General features: G+C 38.5%; 1 protein-coding gene across 1 annotated transcript; it reads left to right on the top strand.

Annotated features, from left to right (window-relative positions):
• Positions 1 to 6,921: 6,921 nt before the first annotated feature.
• On the top strand, positions 6,922 to 18,268 carry LOC110020542 (thioredoxin domain-containing protein 9 homolog). The gene is made up of 3 exons (XM_020718681.1): positions 6,922 to 7,044; positions 17,365 to 17,523; positions 17,935 to 18,268. Exons 1-3 carry the CDS (start codon positions 6,937 to 6,939, stop codon positions 18,112 to 18,114), a joined length of 447 nt encoding a protein of 148 aa, XP_020574340.1. The 5' UTR covers positions 6,922 to 6,936; the 3' UTR covers positions 18,115 to 18,268.
• Positions 18,269 to 18,798: the final 530 nt, after the last annotated feature.

The following is an 18,798-nucleotide window of genomic DNA, read 5'->3' as shown; positions in this document are numbered from 1 at the left end:
GACCAAAGGGGGAGACTAACTCAACCATATCAATAACCCACGGCAAGGAGCCAAACAAATATCAAAATTGCAGTTTTATAAGCTTCCAAACCAATCCATCAAAACCAGCTAACAGTTCTCGAATAAGGACAACACAATACGCCAAAACAGACTCTCGGGTAGGAGCTAAGGCCAACAAAAATCAAAACCAAAGCCACTTCTCGGGTAGGGGCAGGACAAGACAACACTGAGCTCCCAAATAGAGGTTAAAGCAAATAAAAGCAAACCATCCCATAGCTATGGAACAAGGACAGGAATAAACACCACAACAGGCTCTCATGTAGGAGCTAAAACAAGCAAACCAAGCTCCCAAATCAGGCCAAAATAAATCCCTCAAGGTTAACAAGTAAAGCTCACATTCCCAAGACAAGATCTTAATCTAGAACCCAACCTCCAACCCTTCCAAGGTGAAAACTGAGCCCCTAAAGGTCAGGTAGGAGCTAAAACAAGCAAACCAAGCTCCCAAATCAGGCCAAAATAAATCCCTCAAGGTTAACAAGTAAAGCTCACATTCCCAAGACAAGATCTTAATCTAGAACCCAACCTCCAACCCTTCCAAGGTGAAAACTGAGCCCCTAAAGAGATCAAATCAAAGCTTTAAAGGCTAATCAAGTGCAGTATATGATAACAAATCGGGATCCAACAATTTTTAGGCAAACCGAAAACCAACAGGGGCAAAGAGAATAAAGCCACACCCCAAATCAAACAAAAATAAGCCTCATAATCAGGCAAGAGTCGAGAGCTAGAGCAGGTAAGAGCAAGCTCCAATGGAGGCTAAAACGACATCCCATGCTCTTGCAATGAAAACCGAATACCCACAACGACCCAAAATCGAACCATTCAGGGCCAAGACAAGACCTGAGCATAGATTAAAATCCAAGCTTTAATAGAGAAAATCGGGTCATTTCAAGATAAAACCGAGTCATTCAAAGCCAAGGAACAACTCACAAGCTTTTGAAATATCAAGATATAGAGCCACTATATGCCTTAAGCAAGAGCAATAACACAGAGTATATTTAGGCCTCCAATTTAAGTATTCCAAGCTTGAAACAACTTCCAACAGGTATCTAAACAAAAGGATGCCTCATGAGGAGTTAAAACGAGTCACCAAAACAATTTATAGGACCTTTCAAATTAAAGAAATTCCTCTTTTTTTATAGCACATGTTTCGAGTAAGAGAGTAGCAGGAGATAGAAATAAATAGCTTCACCACTTTAAGCAAGTAAACAAGTATAACTCCTAGAACATGCAAACATTTCCATTTCTAGATGCTTGAGTAACAAATATTTCAAAAATATAGGTGCAATATCACCCTAGCATGCTATATCATCCACAGCACCAAGCTCAAAGGCTCGGCAGAGGGAAAACCGAAAAGAAGCAAGGCACAGGGGGGAGAGAAGGAACCTCCTTGCAGCAAAAAGCAACACATAAATTTTTAAAAGCACTCCTCAACTTCAATCCTTCCTCCAACAGTAAGAGGAAGCCAACCCAAGTACAAAAAAACTAAAGAAGCAAGTGAGAAAAGAAAATAACAGAGTTTTCCCTCCCTCTAAGAGATTTTTCTGCCTTCCTAAATGCTCTAAGTAGAGCTTAATATAGACGGGAGAAGGAGAATGAGCGATCGAAAGCTCGTAAACAGCTCGAGGAAACGAGCAGAGCAGACACCCCATACGGGCGGCTCGAGAGAGGCGGAGGATGAGATCCTCGCAAAGGATAAGATCCACGACAATGATAAGGGGATGGGTCGTGGGGTCGTCCCGCATGCGCGAGGCGAGCGCGGGAACAAGACTCCAACGACATGAAGGAGCGGGCCAGGTGGAGCCGAGAGAGCCAAAGCTAGGGTAGAGGTCCACGAGGTCTAAAATTAGGAGAGGGCAGGGGGGAGGTAATGAAATTATGTTAGGATTAATATAAGGTATTAATAATAATAATAATAAAATATTATTTATTATTATAATTAATACTTAAATGCGTGTTTTTCCCCAGACGTGTCGTCGCGGTGGAACGAATGTCTCCCGTAGGCAAAATCGATGTTCCGGACTCATCGGTGCAGTGCGTTTCATCATCCGGAGTCGTTCGGGCAACCTCGTCGTCGATCGGGTAAAAAACGCGTCGCGACCCGGATCACGTCAAAAACTCTGCTCGAATTCGATTAAACAGGACGGCTAAGAGCTCAGCGGCGCCAAACACGGCGAAGAGCTCAGCGGCGCCAAATTAACGAGTAAATTCAATCATAAGGCCGACAATCCTATAGGAATGCTCCTGAGTTCCTTCAGAGTAGTCTTACCTGCCAAGCAATAGCGGTCAAAACTACTAAATGAAACGTCATGTCGAGCGAAGAAAAGTCCAGAATTGCTAACAAGAATGACTCCTTCACTAGTTTCTAGGAGTAGTCGACAGAAAGGTTCTACGGCTAGATCCTAGGCTACTAAGGAGGGGAAAACTACACCTCGACCGAAAGCGAGGTCAACAACTGCACCAAACTTGATCCAAACTCTTTTAGATGTATTTCTCTCGGTTACTCATTCAATAAAAAATGGTGCAAATGCTATTCTCCAACAACTAGGAAAATATATAACTCCATGGATTTCACATTCTTTGAGAATTAATCTTATTTTCCCAAATCTAAAATTCGGGAGACAGAGTCGAGGGAATATCAAATTTGGAATTTTTTTGAAGTCACTCCAACCACTTTTGCTTTTACTAAAACAGATCATGTCCTCCAACTAGCTCTGTTTGTCTCGACTAAATATCAACCAACTTCATTTGAAGAACTAAACTCTGTCATAAAAACAATCTCAATCATCTCTACTCCACCTCAACATGATCTTAATGATCAAGAATTTCGTGTCTACATTAGAAGGATCATTGAGCATGTAGAGAATACCATGCAGACTCAAGATTGTCAAGAGCCAGAACCAAGTCATCCTGATAATCATAATGATATGGATTCCTCAACTCATCATTCTCTTGCACTGTGTGGTTAATGATTACATCAACCAATTGCACACATGAAAGGTATTCGAGGGTGCACTGGTCATCCAGTTGAAAGATATGTAGCCTGTGAAAAGTTGCTACTATTTTACAGAGCTTTTGTGGAAAACCTTGATAGTGTGGGCTGCAAATAGACATTCGCGGTTAAATACAAAGGAGATGGATGTGTAGTGAGATTCCAAGGCAAACTGGTTGCCAAGGGCTTCATGCAATCATATAAGATCGATTATTTGGAAGCATTTGCACATGTTCCCAAACATAATATGTTTCTAGTTTTACTCTTTGTTGCAGTAAATCAAGATTGACCTTTATACCAACTTGATATAAAAAATGCTTTCTTGACTGACAACCTTGATGAAGAAGTGTAAATGACTATAATCCGATTAGAAAATGGGTCGAACAACTTGTTTGCTTGCAAGTTGAAAAGTCCTTATATTGCCTGAAGCAATCTCCTTATACTTGGTTTGATGGGTTTGCTAAAATATTGATTAAAAACAAATATTATTAATATTAAGCTGATCATACACTATTTGTTAAATCTAGTTCTAAAGGCAAAATTGTTATTGTCATGGTATATGTGGATGATATTATTTAGATAGATGATGATTCATAAGAAATTATCAGTCTAAAAAGGATACTTGCAGCAAAATTTGAGACCAAGCCCTAATAAATCTTTGATTTTTTTTTTTGGAATGGAGGTGGTTTAGTTCAAGGAAGAAATTGTCATATCTCAAAGGAAGTATATCTTAGACCTGTTAAATGACATTGATATGCGTGGATGTAAACTTGTTGACACACCTATGAATTCCAACAAAAGGTTGAACATAAGCGAAAAAAACAGTCATGTTAACAAAGGAAGATATAAAAGATTTGTGAGAAAACTATTTTACCTATCACACACAATACTTGATATTACATATTTCGTCAGTGTAGTATGCCGACATATGAATAATCTAAATATGGATATGAGGCGGGGCTCAGGGGAGGACCAGCTGGTCCTCAAGGGAGGGGGTTACCTTCCCCTCTTCCTTTTCCTTCTCCCCTTTTTCTTTCCTATCCCCTTCTTGCTCCCCTTTCTTTTTCTTCCTCCCCTTTCCTTCCTCACATTTACTTTCTCTCCCCCTCACCTTTCCTTCTTAACCATTTTCCTATTTTAAATCCTTTCCTAAAACCTGAAATTCTAATTTTATTCTTCTTCCTTATTTTAAAAGTCTTTTCTAAAATCTGAAATCTCTTTTTATCCTCTTTGCTTATTTTAAAAGTCTTTCAAAAAATCTGAAATACTTTTATCCTTCTTACTTATTTTAAATGTCTTTCCAAAATATGAAATCCTTCCTAAATTTGGTCAAGCTTCTTTATAAATAGTAGGTGATGTACTTAGAGTTAGGGGTTTTGTGTTTGATATCTGAAATCAGGTTTTAGCCTTAATATTTTCCCTTTCGAGGATTGTATCCGAAGTCGAGGTAGTGCTCTGTCTGTCCCTCGTCCGAGGTGCTGATTATCTCCACAGGTCTGGGTGGTGATATTTTTCACGAGTCCAGTGGCGCTTCGACTGTAACTCGACCCCGACGTGATATTTATCTATCATTCCACCCTTCTTGCTACTGTCCACCCGTTTCCCAGCCCTACAATAGACCACCACACCTCTTCCCTAACAACCGCTGCCTGCTATCCTCCCTCCAACTTGCTGCCAACCTTCTCCCAGCAAAGCTGCAGCTCCCCATACTCCATCCCAACTCAGCCGCACTTTCTGAACAACCCAATCTTGCTGTCCACCTGCCTAGAATTCCACTCAGCACTCAGTCGACCCACTTTCAGCAGTCTACCTTGCTTTCCAGGCCTTTCCCATCGCTGCTAGCACTTATCCACTCACTGTCCACCCTTCGAAAGTGCTTATGAGACTTCCCTGCTGCTGTCCCACTTTCCTATATTGCTACCCCACCTCCCAAACTTTCTCCCAGCTGCCCACTAAACCTTCCTGAGACCTTAACCCGCTGCCTCCCTCCTCCAGTTCACTTTCCAACCCTTTCCGGCCCCTCTCCCGCATTCACACTTGCTGTCCTAAGCCTCTTGGTCCACTGGGCCAACTTCCACCGCCCTTGGGATACACTTTCGAGGTGTTGTCTTGTGTCTTTGTGTTTATTTGTCTTTTATTTCACATATTGAAGAGTTGTAGTAACAGATTTCAAATGCAATAATAATATTTGTGTTTCTTTTGTAGTTTGGGCTTTCTCCTCCTGTATCAGGATTATTCGGAAGCCTTAAACATAATCCTAAGATACTTAAAAGCCCTTGGATATGATTTGTTCTTCAAAAGATTTGAAAAATCGCGAGATTGAGATATGCACAGATGCTAGTTGGGCAGTAAATGTAACTAATAGGAAATCAACTACTAAATACTGTTCATATGTCTGGGGCATTCTCTTCAAGTGAAGAGGTAAAAAAACAAGTCGTCGTCTCTCGGAGTAGTGCAAAATCTGAATATCGTACTCTTGAACTAGGAATATGTGAGGGAAAGCGGATTCAAAGTTTATTAACGGAGTTTAAGGTTGAGATGAAAGACGCAATTAAGATATTCAGTGATAAATTTATTAGTATGTTAAAAATCCATTATATCATGACTAAAAAATACACATCGAGATTGACCAATACTTCAACTCAGAAAATGTTAATAATTGAATTGTTTAGCTCAGCTATGCTTCTACATGACTTTAGTTTGTTGATATTCTCACCAAAGTACTACCAAGAACCAGTTGTGATGAATTGATGTCCATGCTTGATTTTACTATATATTCAACCCAACTTGAGGGGAGGCATGAAAGGTGCCAATCAACATTATGAAGGAGTTTATTTTCTTTCTTTAAAATATATTTCAATAATTGTGTTTCCTTAGATATTTCCTTTTCCTGTTTTTCTTATTTGGAATGATTCCTATTTGGTTTCATCTGTTTATTATTATATGTAGCACAGTGCTCTGCATGTGATTAGAGTAAGAAATATTATTCGTTCCAAAATTACTAAAGATTGGAATTTTCTGTATAAAAGAAGAATATAAATGCACAATCCTAACCCATAGGCAAAAGTATTATGTCTCATTACTCTTTTCCGTTGTGAGGTCTCAAAAAAAAGCAAGTGTATAGCATTCTGTTGATACTCTTCCCCACCTCAAAACGGGACCCAGTTTTCATTTTAAAGTTTTGGTAGTTCCACGAAAATAAAATCATTGGTTGCTGTTATTTGATTTTCAGCTCATTTGGATGTTGTCGGGGATGCTTTTCTAATATCATAATACTCTCTAATAAAAATACAGGTCATTGCGTAAGTCAACCTTTTGTTGATGAAGTATATAGAAGTTGAACATGCAAATTAATAATTTAAACCACATTTCCTGCATAAATCGAAACCTTTTTTATAAAATTGAGCAGGATAAAACTAGAGTAGCCTTAGCCTTTTTTTCTTTACCTAATTAATATAGAAAAGGATGTATTAGAGTATATAATCATTACTTACTTCAATTCATTGGCAGAAGAAGTATTTATTTCGCAACTTAAAATGACGAAGTACTATATATATAACCTTTTCAATTCTACAAAATCTTGACTTGTGGATTATAAGATTTTTGCTGGAAATTTCAGTATTAAATGATATTCGTACCACAAACATTTTTAGCCAAACTCAATTGGAGTTTTAAGAGTTTTGAATGCTGGTACCTATGTGCGAAAAATGAATCAGGTTTAATTGTAAGATTATTAGCTCATGCTGGCTGGTGCAATGAGTGTAATTATCAAATAGAAGGCCAGATAGAAGGGTGCAATTCCCTTCCATACTTGAAATCAAGTGAGTTAAAAGTTATAAGATTTTATTACTGCAATATGTGACACACTATCCTGTGAATGCACCTTGATGCAGGAAATTGGGGGTGCCATAGCTGGCTCGAGGGCGCCCAAGCTCGAGCGAGCGGGGCAAATGGCGCACATGACCGGCTTGGTCAAAATGGGAGAAAGATCAAATGTTCTTCCTTGCGCTCAGTTCTTTCTTATTTGGAGCAGGGTTGACTCTTTATTCTAAGATTATATATATATTATTTGTTGTGTTTAAGTCAGTTTTTTGCATGTTTTGTTTATGACAACCACCGACATCCGTTATTACTCCCTTCGAGGGCTGTATCCCAGGATTTTATGCGGTGCTTTGGTTGTATCTTGATCTCCATGTGGTGATTATCTTCCTTATCCCCCTTTGCATCTCACCCATGTCCCTCCCGACCGACCTCCCTTTTTGCAGCAGCCTCTGAACAGCCTCATATTACTGTTTTCCCTGCAGTTTCACAATTCCAGTCCTTTATCCTCACTGCCGCCAACCTGGACGGCCGTACTTTTGCTGTCCTGCAGTCCCCACGCATTCCCCGCTGCCGCTGACATTCCCCGTTGCTGCAGCCGCCCGAAAACAGCCATTTGCCTTCTGTTTTCTACATTTCAGCCCAAGTTCCTTGAGAGTGCTTCTGCTTGCTGACCTCACAGTTCCAGCCACCATAAATCCTATCCCCTTCCCACTAGAGGCTTTTCCAGCCATCTCAGACCACTGCCCTGCCACCTGCCGCTGTCCAGCTCTTCCTTCTTGCTGCCACCACCATTTCAGCCTTCCAGCCGCCATTTTGCTACCTCTTTGGATGCCCAAACCCTCGCTGATCATCAACCCCACCCCAAGATCCACCCTAGCCGCATGTCGTGATTCGCGTTGTTGTTATTTCATATTTTAGCGTGTCGTATGTCATGTTTGTTGTCGTTTCCCCTTTCAAATGTATTCGTTCTAACCACTTATTTGCTTTCAGTCAGTAATAATATATATTTTTCCCTATTGTGGGTCGGGTTAACTTCGATATCAATATGGCTATTGATCGCATTCTCCCTCCAAGTTGATGATTTCACTTCTCTTTATTACACTTAAATCCACCTGCATCATTGGCAATTTCACCAAACCATGTTAATTTCTTGCAAATTTCATTTTTCCTAAAAATGTAATAATCCAACTCAATATATCCTACTCTAATAATCTCTATGTAAGATGGGAGTAATAGCTCCCTTTCTTTACTTCATTTCTCCATTCTCTTATATGCGCCAAAAAGTAGATAGCTCTTGTTTAGTGATATTTGGAAAATAAATTTTCTTCCTGAAAGAGTTCTCCTTGAATATATCATTCTCATTATTGTAAAATCATTTGTTGCGGTTTGATTTAGATATTTTGTAGAGAGAATAATGTGAGAAATCTTATTTCGTGCATATAGGACAAAAGTATTTTTACATATTTATGCATTATCTCATATATAAATAACAGTCTCTAGTGATCTCACAAGTGCATCCTACACCGACATTACCATTCATGACAGAGAAATAAAAATGTTTAATTTAGTGAGGGGAGCTTGGGGGAAGCGTGAGGAGGGAGGAAGAATATCGAGTGTTGCTATAGGGAAGATCATCAAGGCTTGACCATTCATGACAGAGAAATAAAAATGTTTAATTTCGTGAGGGGAGCTTGGGGGAAGCATGAGGAGGGAGGAAGAAGATCGAGTGTTGCTATAGGGAAGATCATCAAGGCTTGCATCAGTGGAGTAGTTTGAGCATAGAGAATAAAAAACGAGAGAGAAGGAAATTCTAGAGCAGTTCTCAGATACCTCAAGGCAGGAAAATCAATTGGAAGCTTGTTTCCTCGCCCACCACATTAAGTGGCTGCATGTTTTCCGCTTGATTTGTGACAGCAAGAAGAAAATTTAGTTTAATTTTCTCCCGTTGTCTTTATCAATGTGGTAACATTTAATTATCTCATAGTGTATGGAGAAATATGTATTGCACTGGATCATAATGCTTAGTGGAATATTTTGTTTTTTATGCGCTTATGGACATAGGTGGATCTTCTTTAACCACATAAATTGTATGCCCCTTTATGTGTGCAATATATTTCTTACAAGTGGTTTAGTTATTCTTGTTGTTGTTGTTTGCTTGATGTTTTATTATTATGAATCTTAACAAGTGGTGTCTGAGCAAACATTATGAGTTATATGATTGAGAAGTTTGATTGTTCGCATTGCTTATGACTTTGGTGGATCAAGATTATTGGAGTTCTCATCCAAAAAAGTTGGTAAATGCACTCATGTGGCATTTGAAGATGCATGTAATAACAAGTGATAAATATGAGGGAAACATATATGAAAGAGCTTTCTTTGCGATTTAGATATGTTTTATGTTTGGCGGATGGGTCTTTTATAGATGCTTGGTGGAAACAACTGTTGATGATTTGTGGTTCAATTGGAAGTTTTTATTCAAGATCTTATCCAACAAATTCTACAAAAGGCAAGTGCCGAGGGCTATATTTACTTCCACATGCATGACAATATGCTCATCAAATCTCATAGAAATGAATTCAACTCTATCATCCAAGTCTTAAGAGAGATTGATATAGTTTTTGATGATGATGATCAAACATTGCTATTATTGTTATCTTTATTTACTTTTGCAAGCACTTTTGGGACATTACATAGGATCTCAATGATTTACTTCTTGCAAGCCTGTTGTTTGCTAAGCGTGAAGGGTATGAAAAATCAGTTTGTTTAGTATGGATTAGTGGTAAACCCTATGAGCAAGGGTCCACTTTTATTCATATTAATAACAATATACAATTAATGAGATGGAGTTTGAAACTAAAACTTGTATTCCAACAAAATTTACAAGAAATGATTTTTCACAAAACAAACAAACATCATTTAAATTCATTCATGAAACCCTCCTATAACTCATCTCCTTTCACTAAATCAAAACAAACCAACTTCCATTTTTGTGCTTTGATACCTCATCAATAAATTCCCATCATCATGCATCAATCACGAGGCATGATAGAGATCTCGTGATAGTTTGTTGAGCAAGAACGTTCAAACTTCAATCAAAATTGATTCAGAGCTCCGATTTTAGCAAGCTTACAATCAAACCAAATGGCTTGACGAGACGGACCCAATAATACTAAAATTGGTCAAATCTGAATCAAATCAAGCCCCAATCAAGCTATTAAACCTCATATGGAAGCTTTCCAGGCATATTTGAAAGGTCAGACGGATATTGAATCCGGCGAACATATGGTCGAATTGAGCGTCTCAACAAAACTAATCTAATAAGCCCATGATTGCTCAATTTTGACATCGTTAAGACACTCAAATGTCCATCAAATGCTGTCCGATCGAGACATTCTCTCAGGGCTGTCCGATCAAAGTGATTCAGATTCTTTCATTAATTACAACCGGGATTCTATAAATAAAGCCTTACCTCTCTCATGAGAGAAGATCTAGAGCTTGGAGCTTTAAGAAGAATGAAGCTTGAAGAAAGATTTGAAGTTCAACATCATTTTTGCACCGACGATCCGTTAAACACCTCCTGCTCATGAAGTTGGCGACTACCGCCAACCATCATCAACCATCACTCACAAACCACTTTCAATTACCATCGGTTGTCGCCTGCTCCTTGCAAAGAAGCACTGTACGAAACAACCTACAAAGCGACACCATCATGCCGAACCTAAAGGCGTTGCATTGAATCCTTGACTATTGCTTCTCCTTGCGACCGCTCTCTACCGTGGAGTTACAATTCCTTCCATTTCTGATGTTATAAGAGGCTATGTGACTCGTTTCTGCCTGTGAGACAACGGACTGCATTTGTAATCACCGGTATATAGTGGACCTCTTCAAAAGAGCTTGGCCCCGTGGTTTTCTCTTTTCAGATTTTCCACGTAATAAATTTTCATGCGGTTTGTGACCATCATTTCTATTACTTGAGTGTGTGTCCGGTTTCGTGCAATGCTAATACATTAATTAATCACTCTGCCACCATAAATTCTCTTCCGCATATCAGTTTGACGCCGTATATGGGAAAAAGACAATCCCACCATTAGACTAATAGCAAAATTTGTGGCATGGACGCCAGACGCAACACAGGTAACAACGAAGCTTCACGTTCCAACACCCAACATTTTAGAGGACGGTCATGGAGCCAAGGGCGTCAGACCTCCTCATCTTCCCACCCTATAAGGTGTTGCCTTACTAACAAAGCCACCTCGGGTCCTTCTCTGGAAGTCTGAGTATGCTTGATAGAGGAGTCTCAACTGGAGATTCTACAACACTTACGCAGTGTTCGACATCCGCTACCCGATGGAGCTTACTTGCTTCTGTTTAAGCAGTCGACAGGAAATGCGTTGCTCGAAACTACTGGTACTGGGCCTCCTCCTCGCGAGGGAACTTTTCTCCTGTCAGGTCAGGATGCTGACCTCCTGGATTCTATAAGTTCCACTTATCCATCTCGCGAGACCTTTCACTTGGCACCGCCTCGCCTTACTTTCATTCCTGAAGATGTCATCCGTGACATGCCACAATGTCTGGTCCGGGAAGAGTTACCTCTGGAGAAAAAGGATTACTTTCTTGCTCTCCACAATTCTCCAGAATCCTCTTCTTTAGTAGAGGTGGTCCTCTAGCACCCCATCCCAACGAGCTTCTAGCTCCCAAACGTCGATGCCTACGAAGTGGTAAATAACCTCAACGAGCATGTTGACCACAACCGCCCAAAATCCTCTTCTTTAGTAGAGGTGGTCCTCTAACACCCCATCCCAACGAGCTTCCAGCTCCCAAACGTCGATGCCTACGAAGGGGTAAATAACCTCAACGAGCATGTTGACCACAACCGAACCATCATGCATATTCATCATGATTCTGATACGCTTCAATGTCAAGTATTCTTGATCACTCTCAAGCGTCAATACCTTTAACAATCTTGTTAGACTATTCATGGAGCAGTTCATGACAAATCGCCGGATCATCAATGATTCATCCAATCTCTCGAGAATTCACCAAAATGAGTGAGAGTCGCTCAATGACTACTTCTGAAGCTTCTCCATTGAAGCTCGCCAGATTCTGAGAGTGGATCTGAAGTTACTGAGGGGGGTCTTCCTTGGGGGACTTCGCTATAACTTTTCTACCGTCACTGATACGAGAGAAAATCCGTTCTTACGCCGACCTTGTTCACTGTGTTGAGACCCAAATCACTTGACATGAGGCCATCAACACAGATACGAAATTCGGGGAAAGCATAAAAATAATACTTGAAGACACCAATCAATCCTCGCAGCAGAGAAAAATTGAACAGGGGAATCGTAACATTCCTCCTTGACATGCAAGCCAGTGAAGTTAGCATCGACCCAAGAAGCCATCTTGGATGGATCCCATCATCTCTTTCCTTTGAGACGAAACGATGCTCGGTGATGCTATTGCGTCAGTTCGCCTCCGAAGCATGACCGTCAATTTCATCCTTAACGGGAACGAGCTACATAAGAAGACATTTGTCGGTTTATATTTCAAGTGTCTTCCCCAATCTGAAGCTGATTATGCTTTGTGAGATTCATTCTAGGATGAGGGGCAACCTTCACTAGTCTTGAAAGGTCACATCAATGTCTTGGGCATGATTGTAGTGAGGTAGTCTTCATGCATCTCATTCAGACATCAATTCTATGATTTCTTCAGAGTTGCGCGGTAACCTTCATCGCAGTCACGAAATATCGTTCACTTTAACGTCCCGAGCACGATTTTGGTGGGGTAGTCATCCCACGGGAACTGCTTCCAGACTGTGGGACAACTTCACAAATAACACTTTCTCAGTCCCCCTCCCTCTCCCCAAACCATACTAGAATTCCTCCCCAACTGTATCAGGAAGCTAATCTTTTCAAGTTTATACATTGACTGCTTTACAAGCTCGTGTGGAAAACACACTCGCTGGGGGAAAACAAATTCAAAAGCAACAATTAGTAAGTTGCCAAACATTTTTTTTTATTATGACTGCAACTATATTCTAAGAAAAAAATAGGGTCCATTACGACCTATGCCCAATTTCGAGAAACTCAGAGCATTTCTGACATCTTATTCTAGGTTTAATCAGTGTCACGGGGACTCAATTCGACCTTTTCCATCACAGACTACAATTGTCGAGTAGAAGCTTCGACTAGCAACCTCATGTAAGTAAAAAAATTATTGGTGAATTTCCTTTGACCTCTTGCATCACAGGTTATTATCATCAAGCAGAAGTTTCGACTAACAACCTTGTATAGGTCAAAAATCCTTTGATGGATCTGTTCTATTTTTTCCATAGCGGGTTACGGTCATCAAGCAAAAGCTTCGACTAACAATCTCGAATAGGTCAACCATCCTTGATGGACTTCATTTGACTTTGCCCATTCACATGTTAACGTTCTTGAGCATCTCCGACTAAACAACCTAGGACAAATATTACATCTTTTGCGGATTACAACTGACTTCTTCCACAATAGGTTGCAATTATGGAGCGGGCGCGCTCTGACTAAGCAACCTAGGCAAATTCAAACATTCTTAACAGCACCTCAAAAGGTGGGCAAAAACATCGTAGAAGAGGGGCAACGACAGTTTAGAAGGAAAGACAAAAGCAATCTCAGAAACAACATCAAAATCTGTATTGCATAAAGCAAGTTAAAGACATACAAACAAATACGTTTTTACTGTATATAAATGCCACATCATGTGATTGAAATGCTACAAAGATCAACGCACAATATACAAAATCAACAAGTTGGTAAATCTTCAAATGGTTTCGACATTGACTCTTCAAAATTTTGATATTTTTGTCAATTTTAAGGAGACGATCTCCTCAAAAAATCACCTCTACAGTGCATAAAAGAAAATTATGGATTGAATGGTAGGCATGGTCGAAGACGACTTTCTTCTCTCAGAGCTTGCCATGCAGGTCAATGATAACATTCTTCTTCCTCTAGAAAGCACGATTGTAGCACGAAAGAAGATCCTGAATTTCTTGCTAGGCAGGGTTGGGGACAATTTTCTTCTTTAAAACACCGCGAAAGATGATCCTGGATGTCTTGTTTGGCAGGGTCAGAGATAACTTTTAGGGCGACTTCTTGCTTCTTCACAGTAGTACTAAAGAAGATAAAATAAGTGATCCTAGATCACCTATTGGATGGGGATGGGGACTGTTTTTTTCTTCCTCTCATTTCTTCTTTTGGGAAATCTCAGATCACCTGTTGGGCAGGGTTGGGAATTCCACCTCAACCTTCGTCTTCTTTCATATTTATAGACTCAAAATCATCCACATTTGGACCAAAAACAGTTTTAGGCATTAAAAAAAAATGGTTTCAAGCAGTAAAGGGAAAAAAAAGATGTTTTTAGGCATTAAAGAGAAAAAGTTGTTTCTATCATTAAAAAAATTTATGTGAATTGCATATAATGTTCATAAATATAAACCAATCTTAACGATTATGTTTATCCAAAAGTCATGTGAATTCTTTTCATATTTTTGAAATCCATCTGAATTCAATGGGGCACTCGATACGCCATCAACAAATTTTCATTATCTGACATGATCTTAAAGCATGACACGGATCTCGAGATAATTTTTTTTTGACTAATAAACATTTAAACTTTGATCAAAATTCATTCAGAATTCTGATTTTAGAAACTTACAGTCAAACTGACCGACTCAATGAGACGAACCCAATGGTACTACCAAAATTGGTCCAATCCGAACTAAATCAAACTTCGATTAAACCATTAAACCGTTTTTTGAACTTTTCTGAGCATATTTGGAAGGTCAAACAGATATCGAATCTGACGAGCTTATAGTCCAATGGAACGTCTTGGCAAGACGAATCTAACGAGACCAAGATCACTCAATTCGAACATCGTTATGACACTTAAATATCCATCAAATGTCGTCTGATCAATGAAATTTTTTTGGGTTGTCCGATCAGAGCGATTTAGATTTTTTCATTAATTGTAATCAATACTCTATATATAGAACACTGAGAGTAGGTTTAGAGCTTGACACTTCAGGAAGACTGAAGCTTGGACCGACGATTCGACGAACGCCTCCTGCTCAAGCAATTGTCTACCGCCGCCGACAGCCGCCAATCATCACTCATAGGCCGACATCGATCAACATCTATCGTCGCCTGTTCCTTGCAATGAAGCACCGTATGAAGCAACCTACGAACTGATGTCATCGTCTCAGATGTCATGCTGAATCTGAAGACTGCATTGAAGCCCTTATTATGACTCCTCTTTGCAATCGCTCCTTACAGCAACACTACAATTCCTTTCACGCACCGACGTTGTAACTTGAGAGGCTGTGTGACTCTTTTCCGTATGTGGGACAATGGACTTCATATGCAATCGTTAGTTTATAATGGATCTCTTAAACTGAGCTAGACTCCGTGTTTTTTTTTTCGGGTTTTCCAAGTAAAAAATTTTTTGGTGTTTGTGCCCATCATTTATATTACCTGAGTGTGTGCTGAGTTTTTGTGCAACGCTAAGACGTTAAGTAATCACTTGACTACCGTGAATTCTCTTGCACGCATAAAGAATTTTAATAGTCGGCTATGACAAGGTAGGTTTCACCAACTGCGCCTTGGCCCTCTCCTCTCGCTACAAATTTTGAACTCATTTAGCACATTGAACATGATCATGCAGTATTATGCATTTTCCTTCTTTGGCCTGATTATGTTTCTTTCAACCATATAACTCTAATAACATTTTAATTCAACAAGGATCCTTTTTAGCATTTCTATCTTTTCCTGTTATGCATGGTGTTGTTGGAATTAAGAAATTATTCAGTCTGTTTGCAGAAACATCTTTTTTATTGCTAACCAAATGAATACTTTAAATATATGGTGTAGCATTACGGGAAGTTGTATTTGAACCAAAAACTTTATTTTGTTTGGATGCATGATGACAACTTAACAAGGCTGTGATTGGGCAATTTTAACTTGTAGAAAAGCCCCGTGCAAGTTTTCTCTCAAGAATCTTTCATATATTATAAAGCTGACCAAAAAAATTGTTAAAGTTGATGTATTAACACATGCTATAAAGTTTCATTGTTTCAAGAGGGTTCATATCAAAGGTTTTATTTTATTTTTTCCTTGTAATGCACCTTGAACAATTGGAAGTTGCCTTGGGTAAACTGCGTTTTGGCAACTTATGCGTTTTCAAAACGTTGAAAACAACGTTTTCACACCGCACTTATCAAGGCGCAGTGGTAGCTTTTTGGCAGCGGTCTGACTTTTCCAAAAAAATAAAAATTTATAATAGCCACCGCACCTAGCTTATCAACAAATTATTTTTAATCAGCTTATCAACAGATTATTCAATAAACTGCAGCTGCCCCAAATAGATCCCAAGACTTAGGGTCTGTTTGGGGTAGCTGCAGTTTTTTGCATAATCTGCTGATAAGCTGATTAAAAATAATCTGCTGATAAGCTAGGTGCGGTGACTATAAGAAATTTTTATTTTTATGGAAAAGCCAGACCGCTGCCAGAAAGCTACCACCGCACCTAGATAGGTGCGTGTAAGATTTAAAACATCACTTGAATCTAATATAATAATTTTTATTTTATTTTCTTAATTAATACTTTTAATTGATTATAAATCTTTATAGCCTTATAGTCAATTAATTTTTTTTAAGATACTACTCATCAAAGATATATATATAATTGATTAGTAATATTTCGAGCCAAAATGAGCCGAACACGAACGACAAATATTTGTTCGTGTAGTTCGCGTTCGGATCGTTGACTTAGCGAACGAGCCGAACACAAGCTGTTCGCGAACAACGAAACATTTTGACAGTTTTAGATTTAAGTGGTATAAATGTTAACTACCTCAAACAGACCCTTAATTTAAAGCGATTATTTCAGTTTACATCTAATTTTCTATTCTCATCTAAAATCCCTCACATGACCAAGGGCTTATTTGTGATCAATTTTATTATTTTTTGCTTTATTTTATTTTATTTTTAAATAATATTTGTTAAGTATAATATTCCCCCATTTTTAATTTTTTATTTTTAAAAACAAATCAACTTATTTTTAAATATGCAAAATAAGTAAAATTATTTTGAGTGTTCTAAAAGACAGTTCGACTTTTTTAACATAGTAAACATATTTTATTTCAAATTAAAACATAAACAAAAACTAATCAAATGCACAAAATAAAGAATTAAAAAAAAAATGTTTCCAATGGGCCCCTAAACTTATCTTAAAATCCTTAGCAAGAAAATTTGTTTGTTTTTAGGGTAATGAATTGGACTCTTGTTTCTAATGATTCAACCCTTAACCCATATTTTATTGCACCCTAAACTGTTAAAAATCTTCTTTAATTTAAAGCGACTGTTTCAGTTTACATTTGATTTTCTAAACTTACAATTAAAATCCCTCACATGACAATTAGTCTGTTCTCAAGTTAACGACTAAACTCTTCCCTATTTCATGCAGGTAATGGACAAACACTTGAGCATTCTTGCAAAGCAGCATACAGAGACACGTTTCCTCAAAGTTCATGCAGAGAAAAGCCCATTTCTGACCGAGAGGCTTAGGGTGGTTGTGCTTCCAACGCTTGCTCTCATTAAAAATGCTAAAGTTGATGACTATGTGGTACGAATATTGAAAAATAAAATGCTTATTGAATAATATCCTCCATTTAACCTCTTAACATTTTCTGCATATAATTCTGAAGGGGCATTTATATACATACCACACCAATTCTTATGTATGTACATATCTAACATCTTAACTTTTCCTTTTAGATTTATACCACTCAAATCTTTCATATAACACCATGAATACCACTATTTCAACTTCAAAAAAGTGAAATATACCTTTTCATGCATATGCAAGGTCCACGAATACCACTATTTCAACTTCAGAAAAGTGAAATATACCTTTTCATGCATATGCAAGGTGGCGTATACGTAAAAATGGAAGTTAAGATATTAGATATGTAAATACATAGAGATTAAGTGGTATGTATGGAAATCTTCCTATTCTGAAATAAATGCATTCCAGGTGGGTTTTGATGAGCTTGGAGGTAATGATGAGTTCAGTACAGAGGAACTGGAGGAGAGACTTGCCAAATCCCAGGTACTATTTTTTGAAGGTGAAGCATCTTCAATTCTTAACAGGTCTCGTGCCTCTAAGAGAAGCATTCGACAATCAGAAAGTTCTAATCTTTCTGATTCAGATTAGCAATAATTTGTATCTGATTCTGATTCTAAAGGGCTTGAATTTTTGTTAGCTTGCCATTAATTATCTTTTGTTGCAAGGATCTGCTTTGTTTGATTTTAGTGTTAGAAAGTGTGTGGAATGTTTGATATTGAGTTTCAGAAACAAAGTTCAGTGATGTTATCAGCTATTGGAAGAAGGTTCATTTTAGGCTTTAATGCTATTGTATTAATTATTAGCTATTGTTATTGTCGTCTTCATGAGATAGAATGATGTTATAAACTTTTGTCCTTATATTTATGTTCTCACCAAAGGTTCACTCCAATCTCTTAGAAAAGCCTATGGTTGTAATATCATTGTTCTATATATTTCTTTCTCTCTGGACTGGATTGATCCAACCCGACCAACCATGACCCGGTCCTTTCCCCACCGCCCTTCGCAACTATTACATCTCGAATTGTCTTTATGAGATAGAATGATGTTATAAACTTTTGTCCTTATATTTATGTTCTCACCAAAGGTTCACTCCAATCTCTTAGAAAAGCCTATGGTTGTAATATCATTGTTCTATATATTTCTTTCTCTCTGGACTGGATTGATCCAACCCGACCAACCATGACCCGGTCCTTTCCCCACCGCCCTTCGCAACTATTACATCTCGAATTAAGATTTTAGAAAGAGAAGAGTGAGCGAGAGAGCAATTGGCAG

This window comes from Phalaenopsis equestris, unplaced genomic scaffold (genome assembly GCF_001263595.1).
Source record: "Phalaenopsis equestris unplaced genomic scaffold, ASM126359v1 Scaffold000099, whole genome shotgun sequence".
NCBI classification, from domain to species: domain Eukaryota; kingdom Viridiplantae; phylum Streptophyta; class Magnoliopsida; order Asparagales; family Orchidaceae; genus Phalaenopsis; species Phalaenopsis equestris.
The sequence above is the reverse complement of the archived record's forward strand: the minus strand, read 5'-3'. Positions and strand labels throughout refer to the sequence as shown.

Bases quoted from the DNA above. Each gene is read 5' to 3' on its own strand.
- LOC110020542 (XM_020718681.1), top strand. From the start codon at position 6,937: ATGCAGGAAATTGGGGGTGCCATAGCTGGCTCGAGGGCGCCCAAGCTC. The intron at 7,045-17,364 runs GTTCTTCCTTGC...TATTTCATGCAG, and splicing joins AAATGGGAGAAAGATCAAAT to GTAATGGACAAACACTTGAG. The intron at 17,524-17,934 runs GTACGAATATTG...AATGCATTCCAG, and splicing joins CTAAAGTTGATGACTATGTG to GTGGGTTTTGATGAGCTTGG.